Source organism: Brassica napus, chromosome C8, assembly GCF_020379485.1.
Source record: "Brassica napus cultivar Da-Ae chromosome C8, Da-Ae, whole genome shotgun sequence".
NCBI classification, from domain to species: domain Eukaryota; kingdom Viridiplantae; phylum Streptophyta; class Magnoliopsida; order Brassicales; family Brassicaceae; genus Brassica; species Brassica napus.
Genome location: NC_063451.1, coordinates 18,459,744 through 18,481,972, shown reverse-complemented (window position 1 = coordinate 18,481,972; position 22,229 = coordinate 18,459,744). Strand labels below are relative to the sequence as shown.

At 36.9% G+C, this 22,229-nt stretch overlaps 2 protein-coding genes across 3 annotated transcripts; one reads left to right on the top strand and one right to left on the bottom strand.

The window, feature by feature from the left end:
* Nucleotides 1-10,440: 10,440 nt before the first annotated feature.
* LOC106435443 (cysteine synthase-like) lies at nt 10,441-12,824 on the top strand. 2 transcript variants are annotated; one of them, XM_013876328.3, is made up of 11 exons: nt 10,441-10,559; nt 10,820-10,873; nt 10,964-11,073; nt 11,172-11,229; nt 11,303-11,566; nt 11,632-11,769; nt 11,852-11,903; nt 11,988-12,067; nt 12,191-12,250; nt 12,344-12,424; nt 12,509-12,824. In XM_013876328.3, the coding sequence occupies exons 2-11, from the start codon at nt 10,841-10,843 to the stop codon at nt 12,614-12,616; spliced, it is 984 nt and encodes a 327-aa protein (XP_013731782.1). In that variant the 5' UTR covers nt 10,441-10,559; nt 10,820-10,840; the 3' UTR covers nt 12,617-12,824. The 2 variants fall into 2 exon arrangements, with proteins under 2 accessions (XP_013731782.1, XP_013731783.1); XM_013876329.3 differs by having other exon boundaries at nt 10,522-10,559; nt 10,817-10,873.
* A 7,940-nt stretch (nt 12,825-20,764) lies between these two features.
* Nucleotides 20,765-21,862, bottom strand: LOC106418041. Its single transcript, XM_013858723.3, has one exon. It carries the CDS (start codon nt 21,247-21,249, stop codon nt 20,929-20,931), a length of 321 nt encoding a protein of 106 aa, XP_013714177.1. The 5' UTR covers nt 21,250-21,862; the 3' UTR covers nt 20,765-20,928.
* Nucleotides 21,863-22,229: the final 367 nt, after the last annotated feature.

Here is a 22,229-nt window from a genome sequence, read left to right as displayed (position 1 = left end):
TTTATGTTCTTGTTTATGTGGATGATCTAGTAATTGGAGGCAACAATGAGGCCTTTACTGCAATATTCAAAGCCTACTTAAGTCAGTGCTTCCGCATGAAGGACCTTGGTGTTCTTAAATATTTTTTGGGAATAGAGGTATCTCGTGCAAACAGTGGCATTTATCTCTCACAAATAAAATATGCTCTCGATATTAATTCAGAATGCGGTTTGTCTGGTTCAAAACCGTTTGACACGCCTGTTGAACAGAATCACACGCTTGGACTAGAAGTTGGTGAATATCACACAAATCCAGCTCAATATCGAAGGTTGTTTGGCCGTCTTGTGTATCTTGTTATCACACGACCAGAACTAAGTTATGAGGTTCATTTGCTATCACAATTTATGGGTAAGCCACACAAGAAACACTGGGAAGCAGCTGTTCAAGTGGTTCGCTACTTAAAAGGATGTCCAGGTCAGAGTCTCTTCTTGGATTCACAACCATCTCTGAAGCTTGCGATTTATTGTGATGCTGACTGATCGGGATGTCCACGAACAAGAAGATCTCTCACCAGTTTCGTCATTTTCCTTGGTGACACACCAATTTCTTGGAAGACAAAAAACAGCCTACTGTTTCCAGATCATCTGCAGAGGCTGAATATCGAGCCATGTCTTACACCTACTCGGAGGTACAATGGCTGCTAGAGCTTCTTACAGCATTTGGTATTATACAAACAGAGTCGATACCAATGTACTGTGACAACAAGGCGGCTCTGCATATTGCTACAAATCCGGTGTTCCATGAACGCACCAAACATATTGAATCAGACTGTCATATCATCTGAGATGCAGTTAAGGACAAAGTCATTTCAACACGACATGTTAGTTCTCAAGATCAAATTGCAGACTTTCTCACAAAAGCTCTTGGACGGCGTCAGTTCAATTATCTACTGTGCAAGATGGGAGTTCGATATCTACACTCTCCATCTTGAGGGGGAGTATTAGATATACCATATCTATATTTCTCCTAAATACGATAATGTTAAGTTTCCAATAACTTAGGATATAGAATCTCATAGGATATATCGTTACTTGGGATGAAAGTTATCTCTTATGAGACAATCCCATATATATATGTATGTGATTTACCCTATTAATGACAGAACGATAGAGAGCTTTGCACATATCAGTCTTTGTTTGAGTTAAAACTGAATAAATTTTCTGACTTAAACTTCATGTCTCTCGTTCTTCCAACTTAAACTTCATGTCTCGTTCTTCAACTTATATATCCATGTTTGTCATTAAAATTTTCTTCTTCTTTACTCGGTCATGCTTGAACTTCAAGTTTGAAGAAATCAATCTCTGCTTCAAGTGAATTTGTCAAAGTGGGTGATTTGAAGAATTGAGATTTACAAGTAGGCTTTTGGTTTGGTACAGTTTAAGAAAAGACAATCTGTTCTATAGACAAGCGTTCTCTAAATGATTGTATCCTAAATCAGGAAAACCTTCTTGGAGAAGATCACATCCGGTGAAGACATGAAGAGATTTTCTGAAGCAACATTGATTGATAGATTAAAGCATGCAAATGGAATCTAAGTTGGTGTTCGCTCTTTGAGTTCCGGTGGAATCGACTCGCCGGAGTTCAAGTCGGTGATTTTGCCGATGAAGACACAATCCTTCCCCTCGAACGATACGTAGAGCTAGTAAATACATGATGGAGACACGTGGATGGACAGCTGTCTCGTTCTAGTCAGGGGTGAGCACGAGGCAAGTACTTTCTGTTTTAGCTATACTTGTTACTTGACTTTGATGCGGCCATCAGATCAGCAACTGAACCAGAGGTCAACCCAAAGCCCTACTCAACCAGCCAAGGCGCCAGCCAGGACATACATGCACTACAAATGACATATCTTACAAACCAGGAGTGTTTAAATGACGAGGATAATTTTTATGGATTCTATATTCAAGAAGAAGTCCAGACCAATTGGAATCGGGCCAAAGTATTCACGGAGAAAGAAGTTATGAATTTTACAAGTCAGAGGTTTCTCAGCCGTCCATCTGCGAGTACCCAACTTTAGAAGACGATTCAAGCCCAATGAAGAATCGTCCTTAAGTAAAGCCCATCATAGGAGTCAAGAGAAGTTTATCATATTTCCAGAAAGCCAAAGATCAAGAGAAATGGCCACGGAAGTATGAAGTTATGATCCAATCTCCAAAACCGGCCAAACCAGTTCTGCACTTACCTCAATTGGAAGCTAGCCGGTTCAATCAGCTTCAAACCAGAAATTGGCGACCAGGAGATCAATGTATACGTTCAGTAAGTCTATCCAGAGATCCAGAAGAGTTCTACAAGTTCATACCATGCACCAGCAACCATTGGATCAGGAGGATCCTCATTTACTCAAACCTGTCTTATTTGGAGCAAACCGACATTAATGTCCAACAGCTCTTTTCTCTTCAGATCAGGCATGAAATCAGTACCTATCAAGCACCCAGGAATATCCCAAGGAAGCTCTCTTATCCCCTTAAACCGTACAGGTTCAAGAAGAATCAAGTTTCTCATTTGGAGCCAAAATCCCATAAAAGGCTCCAACGGCTAGTTTCCGATTTTATTAGTTTGCTTGATTTGTTTCCTTTATTTTCTTCTTATGAACGTTAGACTTAGTTTCCATTGTAAAGAACACCCTCAATCACCAAGTTAATAAAAAGTTTATTCAGTTTTTATCAAAGATCGTTCTTTGTATAAAATATCGGTCTTTAGGATTCAAAGAGAGATTCTTTGTTGTTCTATTGATTTCGTGAGTCTAGTTTGTTTGTGCAAATCAAACAAGCTCAGTACACAGATTGAGAGAGTCAATCACATCGTTTCCATCATCCATCAGATTGAGAGATTCAATCAAACATTCTTCCGCAAATCCACTTCAATCCATCATTTGATCAAGCTGAGAGTGATACACATCCAGCAGCTTGATTCCGCCATATCTATCATTTTCCTTTGTTTATTTATCTTAAGTTTATTCTTCATAACATTCGTATCTCATTCCTATTTCATTTGTTTCAGGTTTTACAATCGATTTCAGACCATATCGACCAACCGGTCATACCTTTGGTTGATCCGATTTGAACCTCCAACAACCATTTGGGCGACCCAGCTTCCAGCCTGCAACATTTGGTAACAGAGCTCAAGCTCCTGAATCAGGTCTATTCTATCCTTGCATCATTATTCTTGTTTGCATTTGTTTTTTTTCCATTTATAAATCAAAAAAAAAAAACTGTTTTTGCATTTTTTGTGTTCTTTGTTCATCATAAATTGAAAACCCATAAAGAGTTGAGATAGGAGACGACCTGTTGTCTAGTTTGATTCATTTCATCCATAAAAAGAAAAGAAAAACGTGTTTGCATTCATTCCCCAGCTCCACTTTCCATTTTTAGATTTTGTGCATTCATTTCAAAAAAAAAAAAAAATCTGCATTTTCATAGTTGTTTCTTGCTTAAAAAAAATAAAAAATAAAAAGTCATACCATTTTTATAATTTCGTGCATACCATATCTGTTTCATAAGTTGTTATTTGCAATCAAAAAAAAAAAAGCATTCATCTTAGTTTATATCATTTTGGTCCAACCAGACATATTAGTTTCCATTTCCGGTTTTTGCATTTCATCCTAAGAAAATTCAAAAAAATATATACCATTGTTAGTTTTGCATTTCATATTTCTTCCCATAGTGTTTATTATCATTTCATATTGTATTCATTTCTTGCTTGCATTTAAAAAAAAAAACATCTAAGAGCATAGTTTACATCATTTTTTAATTGTTTGCATATTAAGAAAATTCAAAAAAAAAATCAGTGATAGTTTGCTTTTCATATTTTCTTTCCATTTGTGTTTCTTATCATACCATATTGTTTAATTTCGAGTTTGCATCCAAAAAACCAAAAATAAAAATCATTTTGCATACTTTATTTCATTTCGGTTCATAATTGCATATTTTCTCGGTTTAGTTTAAGTTTCAATATTGCATTTGTTTTATTTTGGTTCAATCAGAACTTCCCATACCTTCACTTCTCTTTGAGATTGTTTTTCAGGAAGTAATGGAAGAGGAAGAACACGGCCAAGCCCTAGAGGCCACACTGAGCCGGCATTTTGCAGCTCTACAAAAGCTCAAAAATCAGACTGCTCTGTTGGAGAAGAGAAACAAGGCACAAGGCCAACGTCCACATAAAGGAGAAAGGAGATTTGGAAATGTATCAGGGGCTGTCTATGTCGAGCCCAAGCCACCAGATCCTTCAAGGATCAATCAAACTCCAACTTCTAACACCCACAACTCTCATGTTGTTAATTCTCGGTTTGATTATAACTTTTTTGCTGATAAAATTGAACTCTTTAAATTTTCAGGGAAAAGAGGTTATCTTAGATGGGAAAAAAACTTTGATGAGTGGTTTCACTACAACAACATCCAGAAAAAGGAGAGGTTCTCTTATGCCATTGATCAACTAAAAGATGATGCTTTTAAATGGTGGGTACAAGAAGAAGATGATAGATGGTTTTACAAGGAGCCAGCTATCAAAACGTGGAGAGCTCTTAAGGAAGTCATGAGGGATAGATTTGCACTAGATTTTACAAGTTCTGAAATCCAGGAACTATATCCAAGGAGATATCCAACTCATGGTTCCAAAGAAGCAAGGAAAATTGTGGCACAAGAAGGTCAAAGAGTCTTGCCTCAACAAGACTACTTTCAGCCAAACCAAGGGCACGCCATTGTCCACTGCTTTGACCAGAAGAGTGACATCCCAGAGGCCATGAAGATGAGCAAAAGTGTCGGCCAAAACACTTTGATCAGGTCCAAAGAAAAACAAGAGCATGCTACTATGCAAGTAAAGGCTAAGGTAAGTCCTATACTTGATGATATTGTTCATAAGTCATCTACCACTTGTATGATGCACTTGTCTTTGTCCAAGAGTGTTATTACATGTACTAAAGAGTCTAGATCCCACGTAGATGACACACTAAGAGCAAACCTTCTAATGGACCAGAAGGAAAAGCAATCAAATTTGCTTAAAGAAGCAAAACCAGTAATAAAAGTATCAAACCAAGGTAAGAGTCTAACACATCCTTTAGCTACTGGTTTAAACGTGAATATTATTGGTACAGGGGTACCAGATGAGAGTCATATGCTTACTGAGGTTACAAGGACCGAACCAGAACATGAGCTCAATTAAAATCCACACCACAAGTGGAAACCGAAATCTGAACAAAAGATTGTTCAAGTGTCAAACCTGAGGTAAATTTCACTCTAGATCATCATGATATTATTAATTCCATGACAAGATTAATGAACTTGTCTTGTCCAAAGAAAAGTGAAATTATTGCAGGAAACCAAGGTGAGTACAAGGCAAAGAAAGAACAAGAAGTTCTTGCTGCACAACTGATTTAAGAGTTAATTGTTCTATGTTTATATCATTTTATAAATCCCTTTATTTTGGTATAATATACTTGTCTTTACCAAGATGTTTTGATCCAGGGATAAGTCAAGAGGAACATAAAAACCGAACTGAGCTATCAAAAGAAGGTGATCATACCAACCAAGATCGAAAGTTGCAAGAAAGGCAGCCACCAAACCAAACTTGTCCAAAGAAGAATATCATTCTTCATCATGCTAAAGCATCCAAGGTAAATTCGACCATAAAAATTATGTTCATAAAACTAAAGTATCAGATATAATTCACTTGGTCTTTGTCCAGAATGTTGAAAAATTTTCAGGTAGCAAAGAAGAAAGCTTCAAAGAAATCTCACCGGATAATCTTTTGTTGCTAGGAGGATCAACCCCAAAGATGGTCAGAACCGAGCCTACTAGGAGTATGAAGGACCATCCACTGAAGAAGAGATGCAATGCCAAAGTCCATAGCAGAGGCTTGATCATATCCTATTTGCTGAAAAAAGAGCCACCTGATGCACAATCCATCCCCAAACCGAAACAATATCAAGGTAAGACCTTAGAATCTCAAAAGAATATGAAAGCTGACTTGCTCTATCTTGGCGCAGGTTATCCAGTTTTGACGTCGAAAATTTTTCAAGGGGGAGGGTATGATGCGGCCATCAGATCAGCAACTGAACCAGAGGTCAACCCAAAACCCTACTCAACCAGCCAAGGCGCCAACCAGAACATATGTGCACTATAAATGCCATATCTTACAAACCAGAAGTGTTTAAATGACAAGGATAATTTTTATCGATTCTACACTCAAGAAGGAGTCCAGGTAAATTTGAATTGGCCCAAAATATTCACGGAGCAAGAAGTTATGAATTTTACAAGTCAGAAGTTTCTCAGCCCATTCATCTGCGAGTATCCGACTTTAGAAGAGGATTCAAGCCCAATGAAAAATCGTCCTAAACCAAATCCGATCATAGAAGTCAAGATGAGTGTATCAGATTTATATAAATCCCAAGATCAGGAGAAATGACCACGGAAATTAGGAGATATGATCAATTTCCCAAAACCGACCAAACCAGTTCTACACTTGCCTTATTTGGAAGATCTGGGGTTCACATCAAACCAACCTCAAGAATGGCAACCAGACGACCTTCTAACTCATTAAGAGTCACTTCACAACATCCTAGGAAAGACCAAGCCACACTGGATCAGGCGGATCCCAATCAAACCAAAAGATCAAGCCGGTTTACTCAAATTGGCCAAACCGATATTATTTATGGAAAGTCTTCAACCAACTCCACTTGGTTCGACCCAGAATTATTCATGGAAGCCAGGAGATCATATCAACCATACAGAAGACATCCAAGAAGCCCTCAGCTGCACCATCACCCAGGAGATCAGGCGGATCTCTCTTCCCATCAACCTTCCATATTTGGCAGCAACTACACTAAATGCTTCGAAGATGTCTCTACAGATTTTTGCCCAAGACCAACGGCCATATTCTCTTTTATTGAGGCCAAGGAGTATTTCAGGAAAGGTTGAAGATCATGGCCACGTCCAGAAGCTATCAAGATACAAGTCTTCACAAGTTTCTCTTTTGGAAGGAAGCAAATCAAGCCTAACAGCTATATTCCATGGAGCCATCAAAGCCTTTGCTCCCAAGACTTTAAGTTCAAGTTATTTTGTTTCCTTTATCATTTTATGACTGTTAGAGTCTTTCTTAGTCGAGCCTATAAAGCTCTAGTCTTTGCTTCAATGTAAATCACCCCATTTTTTGAAAGTAATAAGAATTATTCAGTTTTTCTAGTTTTGTCAAAACTATTGTTCTAAGTCTTTTGTGTGTGTGTGAAGCAGCACTAGAGCATCTTGACTTATCAAGCCTCCTTTCCATAGAGTCTTGTGGCGTCCTCAATCCACCATCCTTCCATTTCAATTCGTTTGCCAAGCTTGAGAGTGATACACATCCAGCAAGCAAAGCACCATCTCAATCCACTTCAATCATCAACTGATTAGGCTGAGAGTGTCACACGACCAGCAGCCTAATTCCATCCAATCTATCTTTATTTATCTTGTTTTATTATAGTAGAATTCACATCTCATTTGTTTTGCATTTGTTTTCAGGTTTACAACTTGCATTCCATTCATATCGCCCATCCGATCATCTCTTTGGTCGACCCATCCAAGCTTCCATCATCCATCTCGTCCACCCTGATTCCCAGCCTGCAACATTTGTCGAAAATCTGATACATCTCTTTTTTTTTTTCTTCCATAATCGAAAAATCTCATAAAAATTGCCATTTTGAATTTGTTTCCTTTGTTTGCATATCCTTCAAAAAAATCCCACTAGATTATCTTATGTTGCTAGGAGGATCAACTCCAAAGAGGATCAGAAACGTGGCCGCAACAAATTTGAAGGACCATCCAATACAGAAGAGATGCAATGGCCATAAACATAGAAGAGGCGTGATCCTTTCATATCTATCCAAAGAAGAGCCACCAGATGCATCATGCATCACCAAACCGAAATTATATCATGGTAAGGGTCTAAACTCTCAAAAGAGAATGAAACCTGACTTGCTCTATCTTGGTACAGGTTATCCAGTTTCGAGGATGAAACTTTGTCAAGAGGGAGGGTATGATGCGGCCATCAGATCAGCAACTGAACCAGAGGTCAACCCAAAGCCCTACTCAACCAGCCAAGGCGCCATCCAGGACATACGTGCACTAAAAATGCCATATCTTACAAACCAGGAGTTATTAAATGACGGAGCTAATTTTTATGGATTCTACATTCAAGAATGAATCCAGGAAAATTGTAATTGGGCCAAATTATTCATGGACAAAGAAGTTATGAATTTTACAAGTCAGAGGTTTCTCAGCCCGTCCATCTGCGAGTACCTGAGTTTAGAAGACGATTCAAGCCCAATGAAGAATCGGCCTGAAGCAAAGCCCATCATAGGAGTCAAGAGAAGTTTATCATCTTTCCATAAAGGCCAAGATCAGGAGAAATGGCCACGGAATTATGAAGTTATGATCCAATCTCCAAAACTGGCCAAACCAGTTCTGCACTTACCTCAATTGGAAGCTAGCCGGTTCAATCAGCTTCAAACCAGAAATTGACAACCAGGAGATCAATCTATACGTTCAGAAAGTCTATCCAGATATCCAGAAGAGTTCTACAAGTTCATACCATGCACCAGCAACCATTGGATCAGGAGGATCCTCATTTACTCAAACCTGCCTTATTTGGAGCAAACCGACATTAATGTCCAACAGCTCTTTTCTCTTCAGATCAGGCACGACATCAGTACCTATCAAGCACCCAAGAAGATCCCAAGGAAGCTCTTTTATCCTCTTAAACCATCCAGGTTCAAGAAGAATCAAGTTTCTCATTTGGAGCCAAAATCCCATAAAAGGCTCCAACGGCTAGTTTCCGATTTTGTTAGTTTGCTTGATTTGTTTCCTTTCTTTTCTTCTTATGAACGTTAGACTTAGTAGGGGTTATTGGTTGTTGTATTTTAATGGATTTGAAAATCCGAACTAAATCTAGTGTTATTGGTTCTATGATTTTCAAATCTGTATTAAAATCATGTGTTATTGGTTTAATGATTCATAAATTCTGTATCAAATCAAGTGTTATTCAATCATACGGATTTACTAATATATTTGATTTTATAATGGATTTGAATGGATTTGTTTGGATTTCTTAGTTAAAAATACAAAGACTCAAATCCGAGGGAAAACCTCCGGATTTGCATATTTTACTTGGATTTATAAATACTATATGGATTTCTAAATCAATCAAAATATATAAACCAATAACACCTCCTTAGTTTCCAGAGCATTATATAATCTCTTAGATAGTCATTGTAAAGAACACCCTCAATCACCAAGTTAATAAAAAGTTTATTCAGTTTTTATCAAAGATTGTTCTTTGTATAAAATATCGGTCTTTAGGATTCAAAGAGAGATTCTTTGTTGTTCTATTGATTTCGTGAGTCTAGTTTGTTTGTACAAATCAAACAAGCTCAGTACACAGATTGAGAGAGTCAATCACATCGTTTCCATCATCCATCAGATTGAGAGATTCAATCAAACATTCTTCCGCAAATCCACTTCAATCCATCATTTGATCAAGCTGAGAGTGATACACATCCAGCAGCTTGATTCCGCCATATCTATCATTTTTCTTTGTTTATTTATCTTTGTTTATTCTTCATAACATTCGTATCTCATTCCTATTTCATTTGTTTCAGGTTTTACAATCGATTTCAGACCATATCGACCAACCGGTCATATCTTTGGTTGATCCGATTTGAACCTCCAACAACCATTTGGGTGATCCAGCTTCCAGCCTGTAATAGACTTGCCCCGTCCAAACCTGAAACTTAAAAGAATATTTGTAATACCAAAACATATATGAAATACCCAAACATACATAATATTAATAAAAAAAACTCAGTACTTTGGGTATCCGATCGGGTTTTGGATATGATCCGGACCAGAATCGAAACCCGCGGGTCTTAAAAATAACCTATAGGTACTTTGCTATGGATCTGAACCAAAACTATATTTCGGGTTGGTTTCGGTTCGTGTTTTTGGATTAAGATAAAATGCACATTTCTAAAGAGAGTTACATAAAAATGTACATACGAAATCTCAAATAAACTAATTTATATATTATATAATTTTTTAAAAATTCATTGTTTCAATATAATACGATTTTGTAACATAATAATGCACAAAAATCCCAAAATACTAATTCGTATCAAACTTTGTTTATAGTTAAAAAAAAAAGAATGTGCACTTTAAGCGCGAGTCAAAATCTTGTTTTACCAGATTAAACTGTATTAAAACAAGGATAAACCGTATCAACCAGATTAATCCTGTTTAATTAATCTTGTTTAAACCAATTTAGTGATGATTAAAACCCGTGTTAACAGGATTAACTAAATTAAACCGGATTCAACCGGTATCAGCAGGATTAGATTATATGAAACCCGTGAATGAATTATGGTTAACAACCACCGCGTGTTTTAATATATCCAAAGCATGTGGCATCTACCTGTACCTGTATATATAAAGGAATAAAAGAAAGCCATAAAATCGATTTTATTCCATAACTTCTTCATTCTCTTTCTCACTCACGAGGTATCCTCATCATCTTCCTCTTCCCAATTTTTATTTTTATTTTTATTTTATTTGATTTCGACTCTGTTTGGTTGTATTCAGCTGATTTCGATGTTGAATCTAGTGGTTTCTTTGTTTAGATTTGTGTTCATACATCTGGAGATTCATGTTTTGATTATGTGTGTTTGGAAAAGTTTTAGACTTTAAATTAGGAATCATTGTCTGTGGATTGTTTTATTATGGCCCTTTGGTCTTAACGTTCTCTTTGTGAATATAAGCAGTGAAGCCTGCTTGCTTGAATCATGGCATCTCGTATTGCTAAAGATGTTACCGAAGTAAGCTCTTCAACCTGTTCATTTAGAACAAATAAAAAATGTGAGGCTTTTGTTTCCATGTAATGATTTGATTCTACTTACTCTCCACAGTTGATTGGGAACACTCCATTGGTGTATCTGAACAATGTGGCTGAAGGATGTGTTGGTCGTGTCGCTGCTAAGCTCGAGATGATGGAGCCTTGCTCCAGTGTCAAAGACAGGTTTTCCTGCTTTTGTCCAAAAACTCTTCTGTGTTTTAATTTTTTTTCTGAGTTTCTGTGTTTGTGAGAACTTTGTTCCTTTTTTTTTTATAACGCAGGATTGGTTTTAGCATGATCTCTGATGCAGAGAAAAAGGGTCTGATAAAGCCAGGAGAGGTCCTGATTCTTTCAAACCACCACAATAATTTTCTTTGTTCATTGTGTGTTTGATAGTGTTCTTATTTTTTAGAGTGTGCTGATTGAGCCAACGAGTGGAAACACCGGAGTTGGGTTAGCGTTCACGGCGGCTGCTAAGGGCTACAAGCTCATCATTACAATGCCAGCTTCAATGAGTGTGGAGAGAAGGATCATTCTCTTAGCTTTTGGAGTTGAGTTGGTCTTAACTGACCCTGCTAAGGGCATGAAAGGCGCTATCGCAAAGGCCGAAGAGATTTTAGCCAAAACACCCAATGGTTACATGCTCCAACAGTTTGAGAACCCTGCCAACCCAAAGGTAAATGCTTTATTATTTTAGTGAAATCTATTTCTGTTTTTGAACTTTGAAGCTGTTCAATGCAGATACACTATGAGACTACTGGACCTGAGATATGGAAAGGCACTGATGGAAAAATCGATGGATTTGTTTCTGGGATTGGTACTGGTGGTACCATCACAGGTGCAGGGAAGTATCTCAAGGAACAGAACCCTAACGTTAAGGTGTGCATCTATCTCATACAAGTAGGCTTCTTCAGTAATTTGTATTTGCAAGCTTCTTTATTTTTCTTTTCTCTTCTTTCAGCTGTATGGAGTGGAGCCAATTGAAAGTGCTATTCTATCCGGTGGGAAGCCAGGTGATTCCCTGTCCGTTTTATTACTATAGCTCTTGCATGTTCCTTGTTACCTAACACTTTTGATGTTTGCTTAAAAATGGCAAGGCCCTCACAAGATTCAAGGGATTGGTGCTGGCTTTATACCAAGTGTGTTGGAGGTTGATCTTATAGATGAAGTTGTTCAAGTAATACTACTAGTCTCCAATTTTTATATTATTACTGATCAGAAACTTGTACTGCATCATGTAAGAGAGCTACAATTCTTACTTTGCTTTCTCTCCCATCTTATCCTGTAACGATTGCTACAGGTTTCAAGTGATGAATCCATCGACATGGCAAGGCTTCTTGCTCTTAAAGAAGGTCTTCTTGTAAGTACTTCACCAGGATCAGTTTTTTGTACTTTATCGGCTTTGCTGCATATTCTCATTTTCGTAATGAAAAAATGTATCTAAAAATTGTAGGTGGGAATATCATCTGGAGCAGCAGCAGCCGCAGCAATCAAACTTGCAAAGAGGCCAGAAAATGCTGGGAAGCTTTTTGTGGTAAGTTATTTTGGGTTTTGTATGTCATCGTTGTGTTACTTGATTCTGAGATTAAAAGAACTCAACTGAATTGTTATTTTACAGGCGGTGTTCCCGAGTTTCGGGGAGAGGTACCTGTCGACTGTACTATTCGATGCCACCAGGAAAGAAGCAGAATCAATGACCTTCCAGGCTTGTATTGTCTCACCTTAAAATTTCTCAATTTCTTTTCATTTGAGACGCCAAAAATAAAAGAGAGATGTTCAGTTTTCTCCTAAAGAGAATCTTCATCTTCAGTTTCAGTTTCAGTGCGTCTTTTGTGTTTCTGTATCTTTGTGTGAGAATAAAAAATCAATCTAGATTTTCTCTGTTTTCCTTTGTGAAGAACACATTCTGTCAATAAGTTTGAGTTTTACTTTGATTTGATTTCTATATTTTCATAATGATCAGATCATCAGAACTAAACCAACTAGTCTACTTCAACATATAACCAGACTCATATTCCAAATTAATGATCTTTCCGAGTTTGAGGCCAAGCCCAAGGTTATCGGATAAGGCAATGCTTAAAAAGGAGTGGCAGAAAACTGAACCAAACCAATCAGAATCAACCGAACTCAAACCGTCCTGAAATATACTTCCAAGCTGTACAGTTGATAGTTGGGATCACTGTGTCAGCTTGTAGGGTCCATGGAGAGCTCGAGTTAGGTGAACTCGCAGCTAAACATGTCCTCGAGCTGGAACCTGACCATGACGGGGCTCTTGTGTTGATGTCCAATATCCACGCGAGATAACAGAGATGGGACGATGTAAGGAAGGTAAGACGAGTAATAGAGGAAAAGAATGTGTACAAGGAGAAACTTCTTAGCCGGATTGACTTAAACGGGAAATCACACGTATTTCTCATTGGTGACAAGAGGCATAAGCAATCAGAGGAGATATATGCAAAGCTAGAAGGAGTGTTATGAACCAACGCTGGCTAACTTGAAAAAAGAAATTCAAGAGCAAAAACAAATTGAGGTAAATACCCTTTTAAAAAAATTCAAATAAAAAATGGCATAACTATGTAAATAACTTTAAAAAATAAGAGCAGAATCCTAATAGAGATGTAAAAACTTTTGATTGGATGATAAAAATGCTTTACCAATCAAGGCTAAATATTATTTCTAAAATGTGTAAATATATATAAAGGAAAATAATGATATTATGATTAAATATTTATAATTTTTTTTAAAAAAATTGTAGAAATTTTGAAATATTTTTAGTAATAAAAATTGTATAATTATAAAAAATTAAAGGGAAATTGCCCGAATAGTTCCGGGTTCGAGTCTCGGGCAACCACAGTAAGAGCTCGGGCAGCGGCAGCAGGATTTGAAAAAGAAATTGATCGTGATTTTGAACATGTTCTTCCTATGAGTTTTACGGACCTACAAGGCCAGAGGCTTCTCAAGCTCAAGCATTTACTTTTCTAGTTAGAGAATCCCGCGGATACATATAATTCAGAAGAAATATGTAAGTAATACGGTTCAACAAAAATTGTTAAAAAATCAATGTGTCGATTCCAACCCCTTTTTTCAGAGAAGACTTTTCTTTCTAACTTAACAAGGGAAGGACTTGCTTCTTTGTCCCTCTATTAGAGGTGTTCCAGAAATATCTGCAATCGAGTAAATAGCTCTACGGTAGGACAAGTATTTCTATTACTATGAAATTCATCAATGAAATAGTTACCATTTTAGGGATTGGTGACTTACCCATTCAGTGACCTTGGCACTGGATGGACGTTACCTTACTCTATCCACCATCATCTGCTTCATAGATCTCTACCATAAATACTACATTCATAGTACCACTTTTCATGTTTACACTAATCACTTTCACCTTCACTTTTAATGAAGGGCAAAAGACACTTATACCCCTAAGGTTAAAGACACTTATACCCCTAGGGTTAACTAATCTAGACTTAGGGCTTAGAGTTGAGGGGTGGGGTAGGGGTTTTTGGAATGTGAAATTTAGGATTCTAATAAATATATAAATCAATAATTAAAAAAAAATATATTTTTTTTAAAATAGTATCAAACATAATTTTTCGATTTTCAAAAAGAAATTTTGAAAAAAAAATAAAAACAAAATTCGAAAAAAATTCAAAAAAAAACAGCTTATATAAAATTTCGAATTTGAAAAATTATAATTCAGAAACATAAAAAAAATATTATTTTTTATTATTTTTTATTTTTTATTTAAATAATGATTTATTATATATATATATAGATAACAAAGGTATAAGAGTCTTTTGCCACTTAATGAAGAATGTATTTTTGAAAATGTCTCTTTAGTGGTGGTAAAGATGAAAAGTAGTATCATGAAAGTGGTAAACATAAAATTTCCCCAAAATTAAATTAAATAATATTTTGAAATTTGTAACATATTCTTATCTTTTACTATTATATTGTTTAGTTTCATATCTGAATATGATACTAAAATATGATTGTTCATGTCACATTTAATCATAAGCCATGTCATCATTTTTATTATGTCATGTCAATTTTTAGTGAAAATGATTGTACATAGGAGATATAAGCAAAATGTATAAAATCATTTTGCAAATAATGTCTACTAGGTGTTTTCTTGCAATATGTGCAGTGACAAATTTTTAAATTTAAATTATATTAAAAAAAAAATTATTGTTCTTTTATATTTTATTATTTTCTTTTCAATATGTCAATACCAATTTTAATTTAATTGAACATAAAATTAATATAAAATAAAATTTTTTTCTTATTTTAAATTATATTTAAAAATAAATATGTATATATTTAAAATTTATAATCTTAGATATATTTTTATCTATTTTTGGATAAAATATACTAAATCAACTTGTATAAAATTAATAAAAAATTTGATATAAAAGTTTTATAATTATCAAGAAGTACAAGTAAATAGTATTTGAAAAATTTGTAGATATATAAAAGAATCTAAAAAATTGTAAACAGTTGAAGATCTTTTTAGTAATAAAATTGTATAATTATAAAAAAATAGAAATAAAAAATATATGGAGATTTTTAAAATATTATTATATGTTATTTAAAGTGAATAGATTTACTTTAATGATATAATTAATTTATTACCAAAAATATAAATAAGTATTAAATATAATTGTCCATGTCATATTTAGCTATAAGTCATGTCATCAATTCTAGTATGTCATGACATATTTATTTAGTGAAAATGATTGTAGAAAGGACATGTGTCAAAATCATTTTGCAAATAATGTCTAGTAGATGAGATATATTGAATCTCTTCACATCATACCTTCCCTCCAAATCCTCTGCCGTTGTAATCTGCGACACCGGCTTTTCATTCCACCTCGTCAGCTCCATCTCGTTCACATATTTCTCCTCTAATTTCTCTATTTTCTCTACAGCACTCAGAGCCCCGTCGCCATCTTTCGTCTCTCTCTTTCTTCAACTTCCCTTTTCTCTCCTCTCCGCCTCGTCTCTCTGATTTACTTCATTCCTCCTTCCTCCGCTACTGCTTGTCTCGTTAGCTTCACTGTCTCCATTATAGAATTTGAGATTGAGATATAAAGAACACTTTTCTTTATTGCCTTAGAAAAAGAACTCAAAAAATAAAGCTCTCAATCACACACTCTCAATTCATATGTTATGCAACACCTTTGCATCTTCATATATAGGAAAGTAAACTTCCTAAACTCACAAGACAATTGACATTTAGATAACTCCTAAATATCTAAAGTTTCCTTTTCCATAACTCATAGAATAACTTGAGCTTCAAGTTATCTTCAAGCTTAGTCCAAAATTCTCCCCCTTAAGTTTGAACTCACTTTCACTCACATCTTAACTCCAATAAGACTCCTTATCTCTTTAAATTTGATCCTTCCAAGCAACTTGGTTAGTATGTTGTCTCTCTGATCATTTCTGGGCACGTGCTCAACCTCAACTTGTTCATTCTCTACGCACTCTCGTATGAAGTGAAATCTTTTATGTATGTGCTTACTGCGACCATGAAATACAAGGTTTTTTAGTAAGTGCATTTGTAGACTTATTATCAACCCGTATTGTAACTTTCTCACAAGCCTTGCCGATCACTTCACTGAGTAACTCATGCAGCCAAAATGCTTGCTTGGCAGCCTCTGTAGCAGCCATGAATTCTACCTCACAAGATGACAATGCAACGATCTCTTGGTTTTGCGAACACAACGTTATCAGACTCTCATCAAGATAGAACATATGGTCGGTAGTACTTTTACCATCATTGGTATCAACATTGTGCGAACTGTCACTGTAACCTACCAATTCTTGCCATGTTGCTCGCGAAAACTGAAGCCTAGTGAAGTTGTTCCAAGCAGATATTGTAACACTTGCTTTAGGGCTGCTCCATGAGATACCTTCGGTGCCTGCATGTATCTACTGAGTACTCCCACACTGAAAGAAAGATCCAGGAGTGTATGTAGCAGGTAACTTAAGACATCTAATGTTCCTACAATACTTCCTCTCGTCAATACTTACAATACTACGTTCATATCCATAGGACTATGTGTAAGATTACACGCATTCATACCAGTCTCTTCAAGAATCTTTCGCACATATCGATCATGCACCAATGTGATTCCTCCTTCATGCTGATGAACTTCAATACCTAGGTAGTATGTTAATCTTCCTAGGCCGCTCATCTCAAATTTGCTCGCCATCTCCCGCTTGAAAGAAACAATTGACTGCGGCTTCGAACCAGTGACAAGAAGATCGTCTACATAGACGCATACGAGAAGAAGACCTGCCTTATCATCTCTTGTGTTGTGGGAAGGTTCCTTCGAGCATCTTTGAAAGCCTAGTATCCAAGTTTTGTTCTTTTCGATTGAGCATATCTCTTCCTTGCAAGCATCAAACCATACTTTCATCTCCTTAGCTTCGTTGTAATCCCACAGTTCATTATTTATAATCATCAGTAGCCTTTCACATTCGGCTTCTACGAGAAGAACATAGTCGTCAAGATATGTTGGCTCCGTGCTTACTCTAGTCGATCTTCTTACCATTGGCTCAGACTGTTCTTCTTCTTCATCCTCATCAACGTCTTCCACGTTATCAATATCTTCAACATCAATCTCATTCTTGCTCATTGCTCGAGCTTTATCATTGTATTCGATACCTCTTATGTCGAATGAGAAAGAGACAGAGTCTTCCTTCAAATCAACTTTACTCCAGCTCCACTCTTTGTCTTCGCTAAAGATCACATCTCGGCTTACTATTATCCGGTTTTTAAAAGTGTCGAACAGACGATAAGGTTTAGAGCCGGGCTCAGTTCCGAGATGTACCAAAGTTCTAGATCGATCATCAAGCTTTTTTCTCCCTGCAGACTCAGTTCTCGCACAACAGACACATTTAAAAACCTTAGATGCTGGAGATTTGGTTTCTTCTCACGCAAGGCTTCATACAGCATCTTCCCGAGTAATGATCTCGTCCCAATCCTATTTATTAAGTAAGTGGCATGCCTCACTGCTTTCCCCCCCCCCCCCCCCCCTCCATAGGAAGTTTTGAACACTCATGTCTTTTAAAATACTTCTCGTCATCTCAAACAGTATACGATTGTGTCGTTCAATGACTCCATTATGCTGTGGAGAGTATGGAGCCGTTAAGTGTCTGTTGATTCCGTTCTTATCGCAGTAAACAATGAAGTAGTCTGACATGAACTCGCCTCCCCTATCCGTTCGAAACACTTTCACCACCGCCTTTGTTTCTTGTTCTGCAAGCGATTTAAACCGTTTGAATTTTTTGAGTGCTTCACTCTTCTCCATTAATAATGCTATCCACATGTACCAAAAGTAATCATCGATTAGTACAAATACATAACAACTGGCGTAGGAGGTGTGATGGGCCGGCAAAGATCGCCATGAACTAACTCAAGAGGATGTGAAGCTCGATATAATGTTGACTGTGGGAATGACTGCCTTGTTTGCTTCCCTTTCAAACACGATACAGACTTCTCTTTACCTATCGCGATGTGGGGTATGCTGGTGACTAGTTGCTTATTGATCATCGCCTTCATTGTTTCCGTATTGATGTGACCTAGTTGGGCGTGCCATCTCGATGACTCAGTGGGAAGCGTCATTTGTAGACATTCGATCTTGTCGGCCTGCAAGATTACCTTGTACAGTCTATTCTTGGCTCTTATGGTTTGAATCATTAATTTTCCTAATCGATCAAAGAGCATCAGTAGATTGCCTTTCATCCTCACTTCGCAACTTTCCTCTGTGGCTTGACCCGAACTTACAATATTGCTTCTTAATCCCGGGATATAGTATACATTGTTCAATATCTTCTTCTCGCCTCCTTCAAAAATAAACATGATATAACCTTTTTTTTGAATGTCGATGCGTGAATCATCTCCAAAACGGACATTTCCTGTAATCCCTTCATCAAGTTCCTTAAAGAACGTTCGGTTTCCACTCATTTGTTTGCTTGCTCCGTTATCAAGATACCACAAGTTATTCATGTCTTGCTCTGTTTCGATTATGTTTGGGTTTACCTTTTGTTCGGTAAGGTAAACAACTTCATGCATCATCAATTCGTCATCTTCCTGAGTCTCTTCTTCTTTCTTCTCAGTGGTTTCTTGTTGTTTAAGCAATATATCGGGACAGTCAGATGCGTAGCGACCGAGTTTATCGCATCTAAAACATGTAATATGTGCCGCGGTTTCGTCTTGACCTTGTCTGTATGCTTCTCTTTGACTTTGGAACGAGCTGTATCGTCCTCTTCCTCTCCAGTTATACCGTCCACCTCGTCCTCTTCCTCTACCACCACTGTAATTCTCTGCTGGGAATCCGTGTTGGCATACATTAGTTTCCCTTGATCATCTTGTTGTTATTCCTCTTTTTCACATATTCTGTCTTCATATGCCTTTAGTATGCCAACAATATCCTCAAAACTTGTTGTATTTAGGTCTAAAACTTGTTCGAGGGATGCAACAATATTAATATACTTCCTTCTCGGCAAACTCTTCAGAAACTTGTTTATGAGCTTCAGTTCTTCCATGATTTCGCCAACAGAAGCAGATTTTGCTGAGATTTCGGATAGCTTTCCGACGAAGGAATCGATTGTATCAGCTCCCCTCATCTTTAATCTATCGAATTCTGCCATTAATGTTTGCAATCGTGCTTCTCTAACTCCCTCTGCTCCAACGTGCTGAGCTTTAATTGCATCACAGACTGCTTTAGCTGTATCAAGGTCGCCCACCTGCAAAGTTAACGCCTCAGGTATGGATTGGAACAACAAAGCAATAGCCATGTAATTCTCCTCCTCGTGTTTGCTTCCAGGATCGATAGGCTCCCAGACTTTGTTGACTTTGAGGGAGATCTTCATTCGCATGGACCACACATTTTAGTTTGAGGAATTCAGCATCGGGAATTTTGCAGAGAATGGTCCAGCCTCCTTGGAGGTTATCTCGATTTCATCTTTAACGACCACCATTGTTCTTCTTCAGTAAGAACTCTCGATCTTAGTTTCGTAGTTTGCTCTGATACAAAATATAGAATTTGAGACTGAGATATAAATAACACTTTTCTTTATTGCCTTAGAAAAATAACTCAAAAATTAAAGCTCTCAATCACACACTCTCAATTTATGTCATGCAAAACCTTTGCATCTCCATACATAGGAAAGTAAACATCCTAAATTCACAACAAAATTGACATTTAGATAACTCCTAGATATCTAAGCTTTCCTTTTCCATAACTCATTAGAAATAGAATAACTTGAGCTTCAGGTTATCTTCAATCTTAGACCAACATCCTTCGTCCATGTATCCACTTCAGATCTCTTTGTCATTCTCGGAAATAAGATCATCTCTCACAGTGGTTCTACCTTTTATATTTTAAACTTAATGTTCTAACAAGATAGTGATATTGGTCGAGTGGTTCCATCCTCTGTATAATGAAGTCTCATAGAATTGGTTCGCTTCCTTGTTGTGACTAATGGAATATATATTTTTACGTAAACTGACATCGTTTTGTGTAATTACATAAAACGACGATGTTTTGAGCTATAACTCCACCTAGAATTAACGATTGACTAACGTCGGATTAGTCAAGATAGGTTTAGTGCTACGGTTAAAAGTTTGGGTTTGAAATTCAAATTAATTTTTTATTTAGATTTGAAAAAGCAAAATTATTTTCCCTGCTGCCAACACCTTGGCATCTCGCTCACTCTCACTCTTTTGATTTAATGAATAAAGAAGAAGAAAAGAAAGGCTCGAGCGTTGTTATAAGGATAGTGGAGAATCTAAGGATTGTCACACGTTCTTCACGATGGTATCTATAAAGTGCATGAACGGGAGATCATAGTGAGGTATTGAACTAGGTTTCACTGTTATAAAGACGGCTTGTGTTCTTGCAAAGATTACTGGTAATAGTTGTTTGACTGTACTGATTAACATTTTTTTTATTGTATTATACATTAGCCAACGCTAAAAGAGAAGAAAGTACTGAGAGAACAAGATGTGTACACAACGACTTGGTGTTAGAACTTAGATCTTCCGAACATCTTGGACTTGGCCGGCAACATGTCACCAGACCTCCTACGTAGCATCTGTTTCATGCCGGCAGCGACCAGTTCTGCCGGGTTAGCTTTAAACTTGCCACAAAACAACACGTGAGCATTAAGAGCTTCCTCCAACGTCGTCTGCTTCAGATCTCGGCTGACTTCGTCGTTAACCACCTCGGAGCAAAGTCCACAAAGCCATTTTCCGGCGAAGTTAGCTTTGACTTCACTAATGTAGTGTTGCGTACAATCTTCCGTTAAGCCACAACACTCGCACATCACCGATTCAACGTCCATCATACACCAATCTTTTGGTCAAAACTGCTGTTTTAACTTATATTAGAACGATAGTGTTTAACTGTTTTTTTTTTAGTATATGATTCTCGAATCTGAGGATAGATTGACGATGGACTGCTTTTGTTGATATGTGAATATTGAACAACAAAGCTAATTGTCTGTTATATACACGTGACAGTATACATGTTTGCATGGTGGGGTTTATATGTTGGCTCTAGACTTCGGAACATTAATATTATATTCTAGAAAAGTTTAGAACAAATGCTTTGTTGCACCTTTGAATTACATCATCTTTAAACTGAAACATTATTATCTTGAATTACATTATTTCTAATAGCCTAATTTCAAAAAAAAAAGGCACCCTCAGTGTTCCTCCACCTCAAGGTTTCTAAAGTGGACCAAAGAACTTGTAGGTTATGACATTTGGTATGTATGTTTTGGGTGTTTATTCCACGTAGAAGTAAATAATTATTGCAGGATACCAATGTTTCGCGCAAATAAATGATGATTTGATAGAAATACGATTAGGGTGGGCAAATAGTTGTAAGAGTTGGCTCCATGTTCGAAGGGACATGAGAATTTGATTTGTGGAAATGGAGACAAATGTGGTCGGAGTCAGGGCTCCACTCTTCAATTATTTGTTGCTCATATCAACTAATAGTCAAAACATACAATTAAAGTTAGGTATTCCTACTTGGTGGATTTTGGTCTAGTGCTGATGAAGTGCTAAGTTCCACTAATGTGGTTGGGTTGTTCTAAACCATTCTATATAGTTTGGGTCCCACTTGGTAAGAGTGTGCAGTGCATTGGCGACCTGACAAAGCCGAAAGCTCAAATCAATACCTTGGGAAGATGTACGACTGTCACCTTTTAACATGTATTATTAACTGGTTAATTTGTAGCCTGCTGTAGCCTGTAGGTTGAGCCAAGGATCCGAGGTTCTCAGTAGTTAGACCAGCTTACTGTCTGTACATGACCATGAT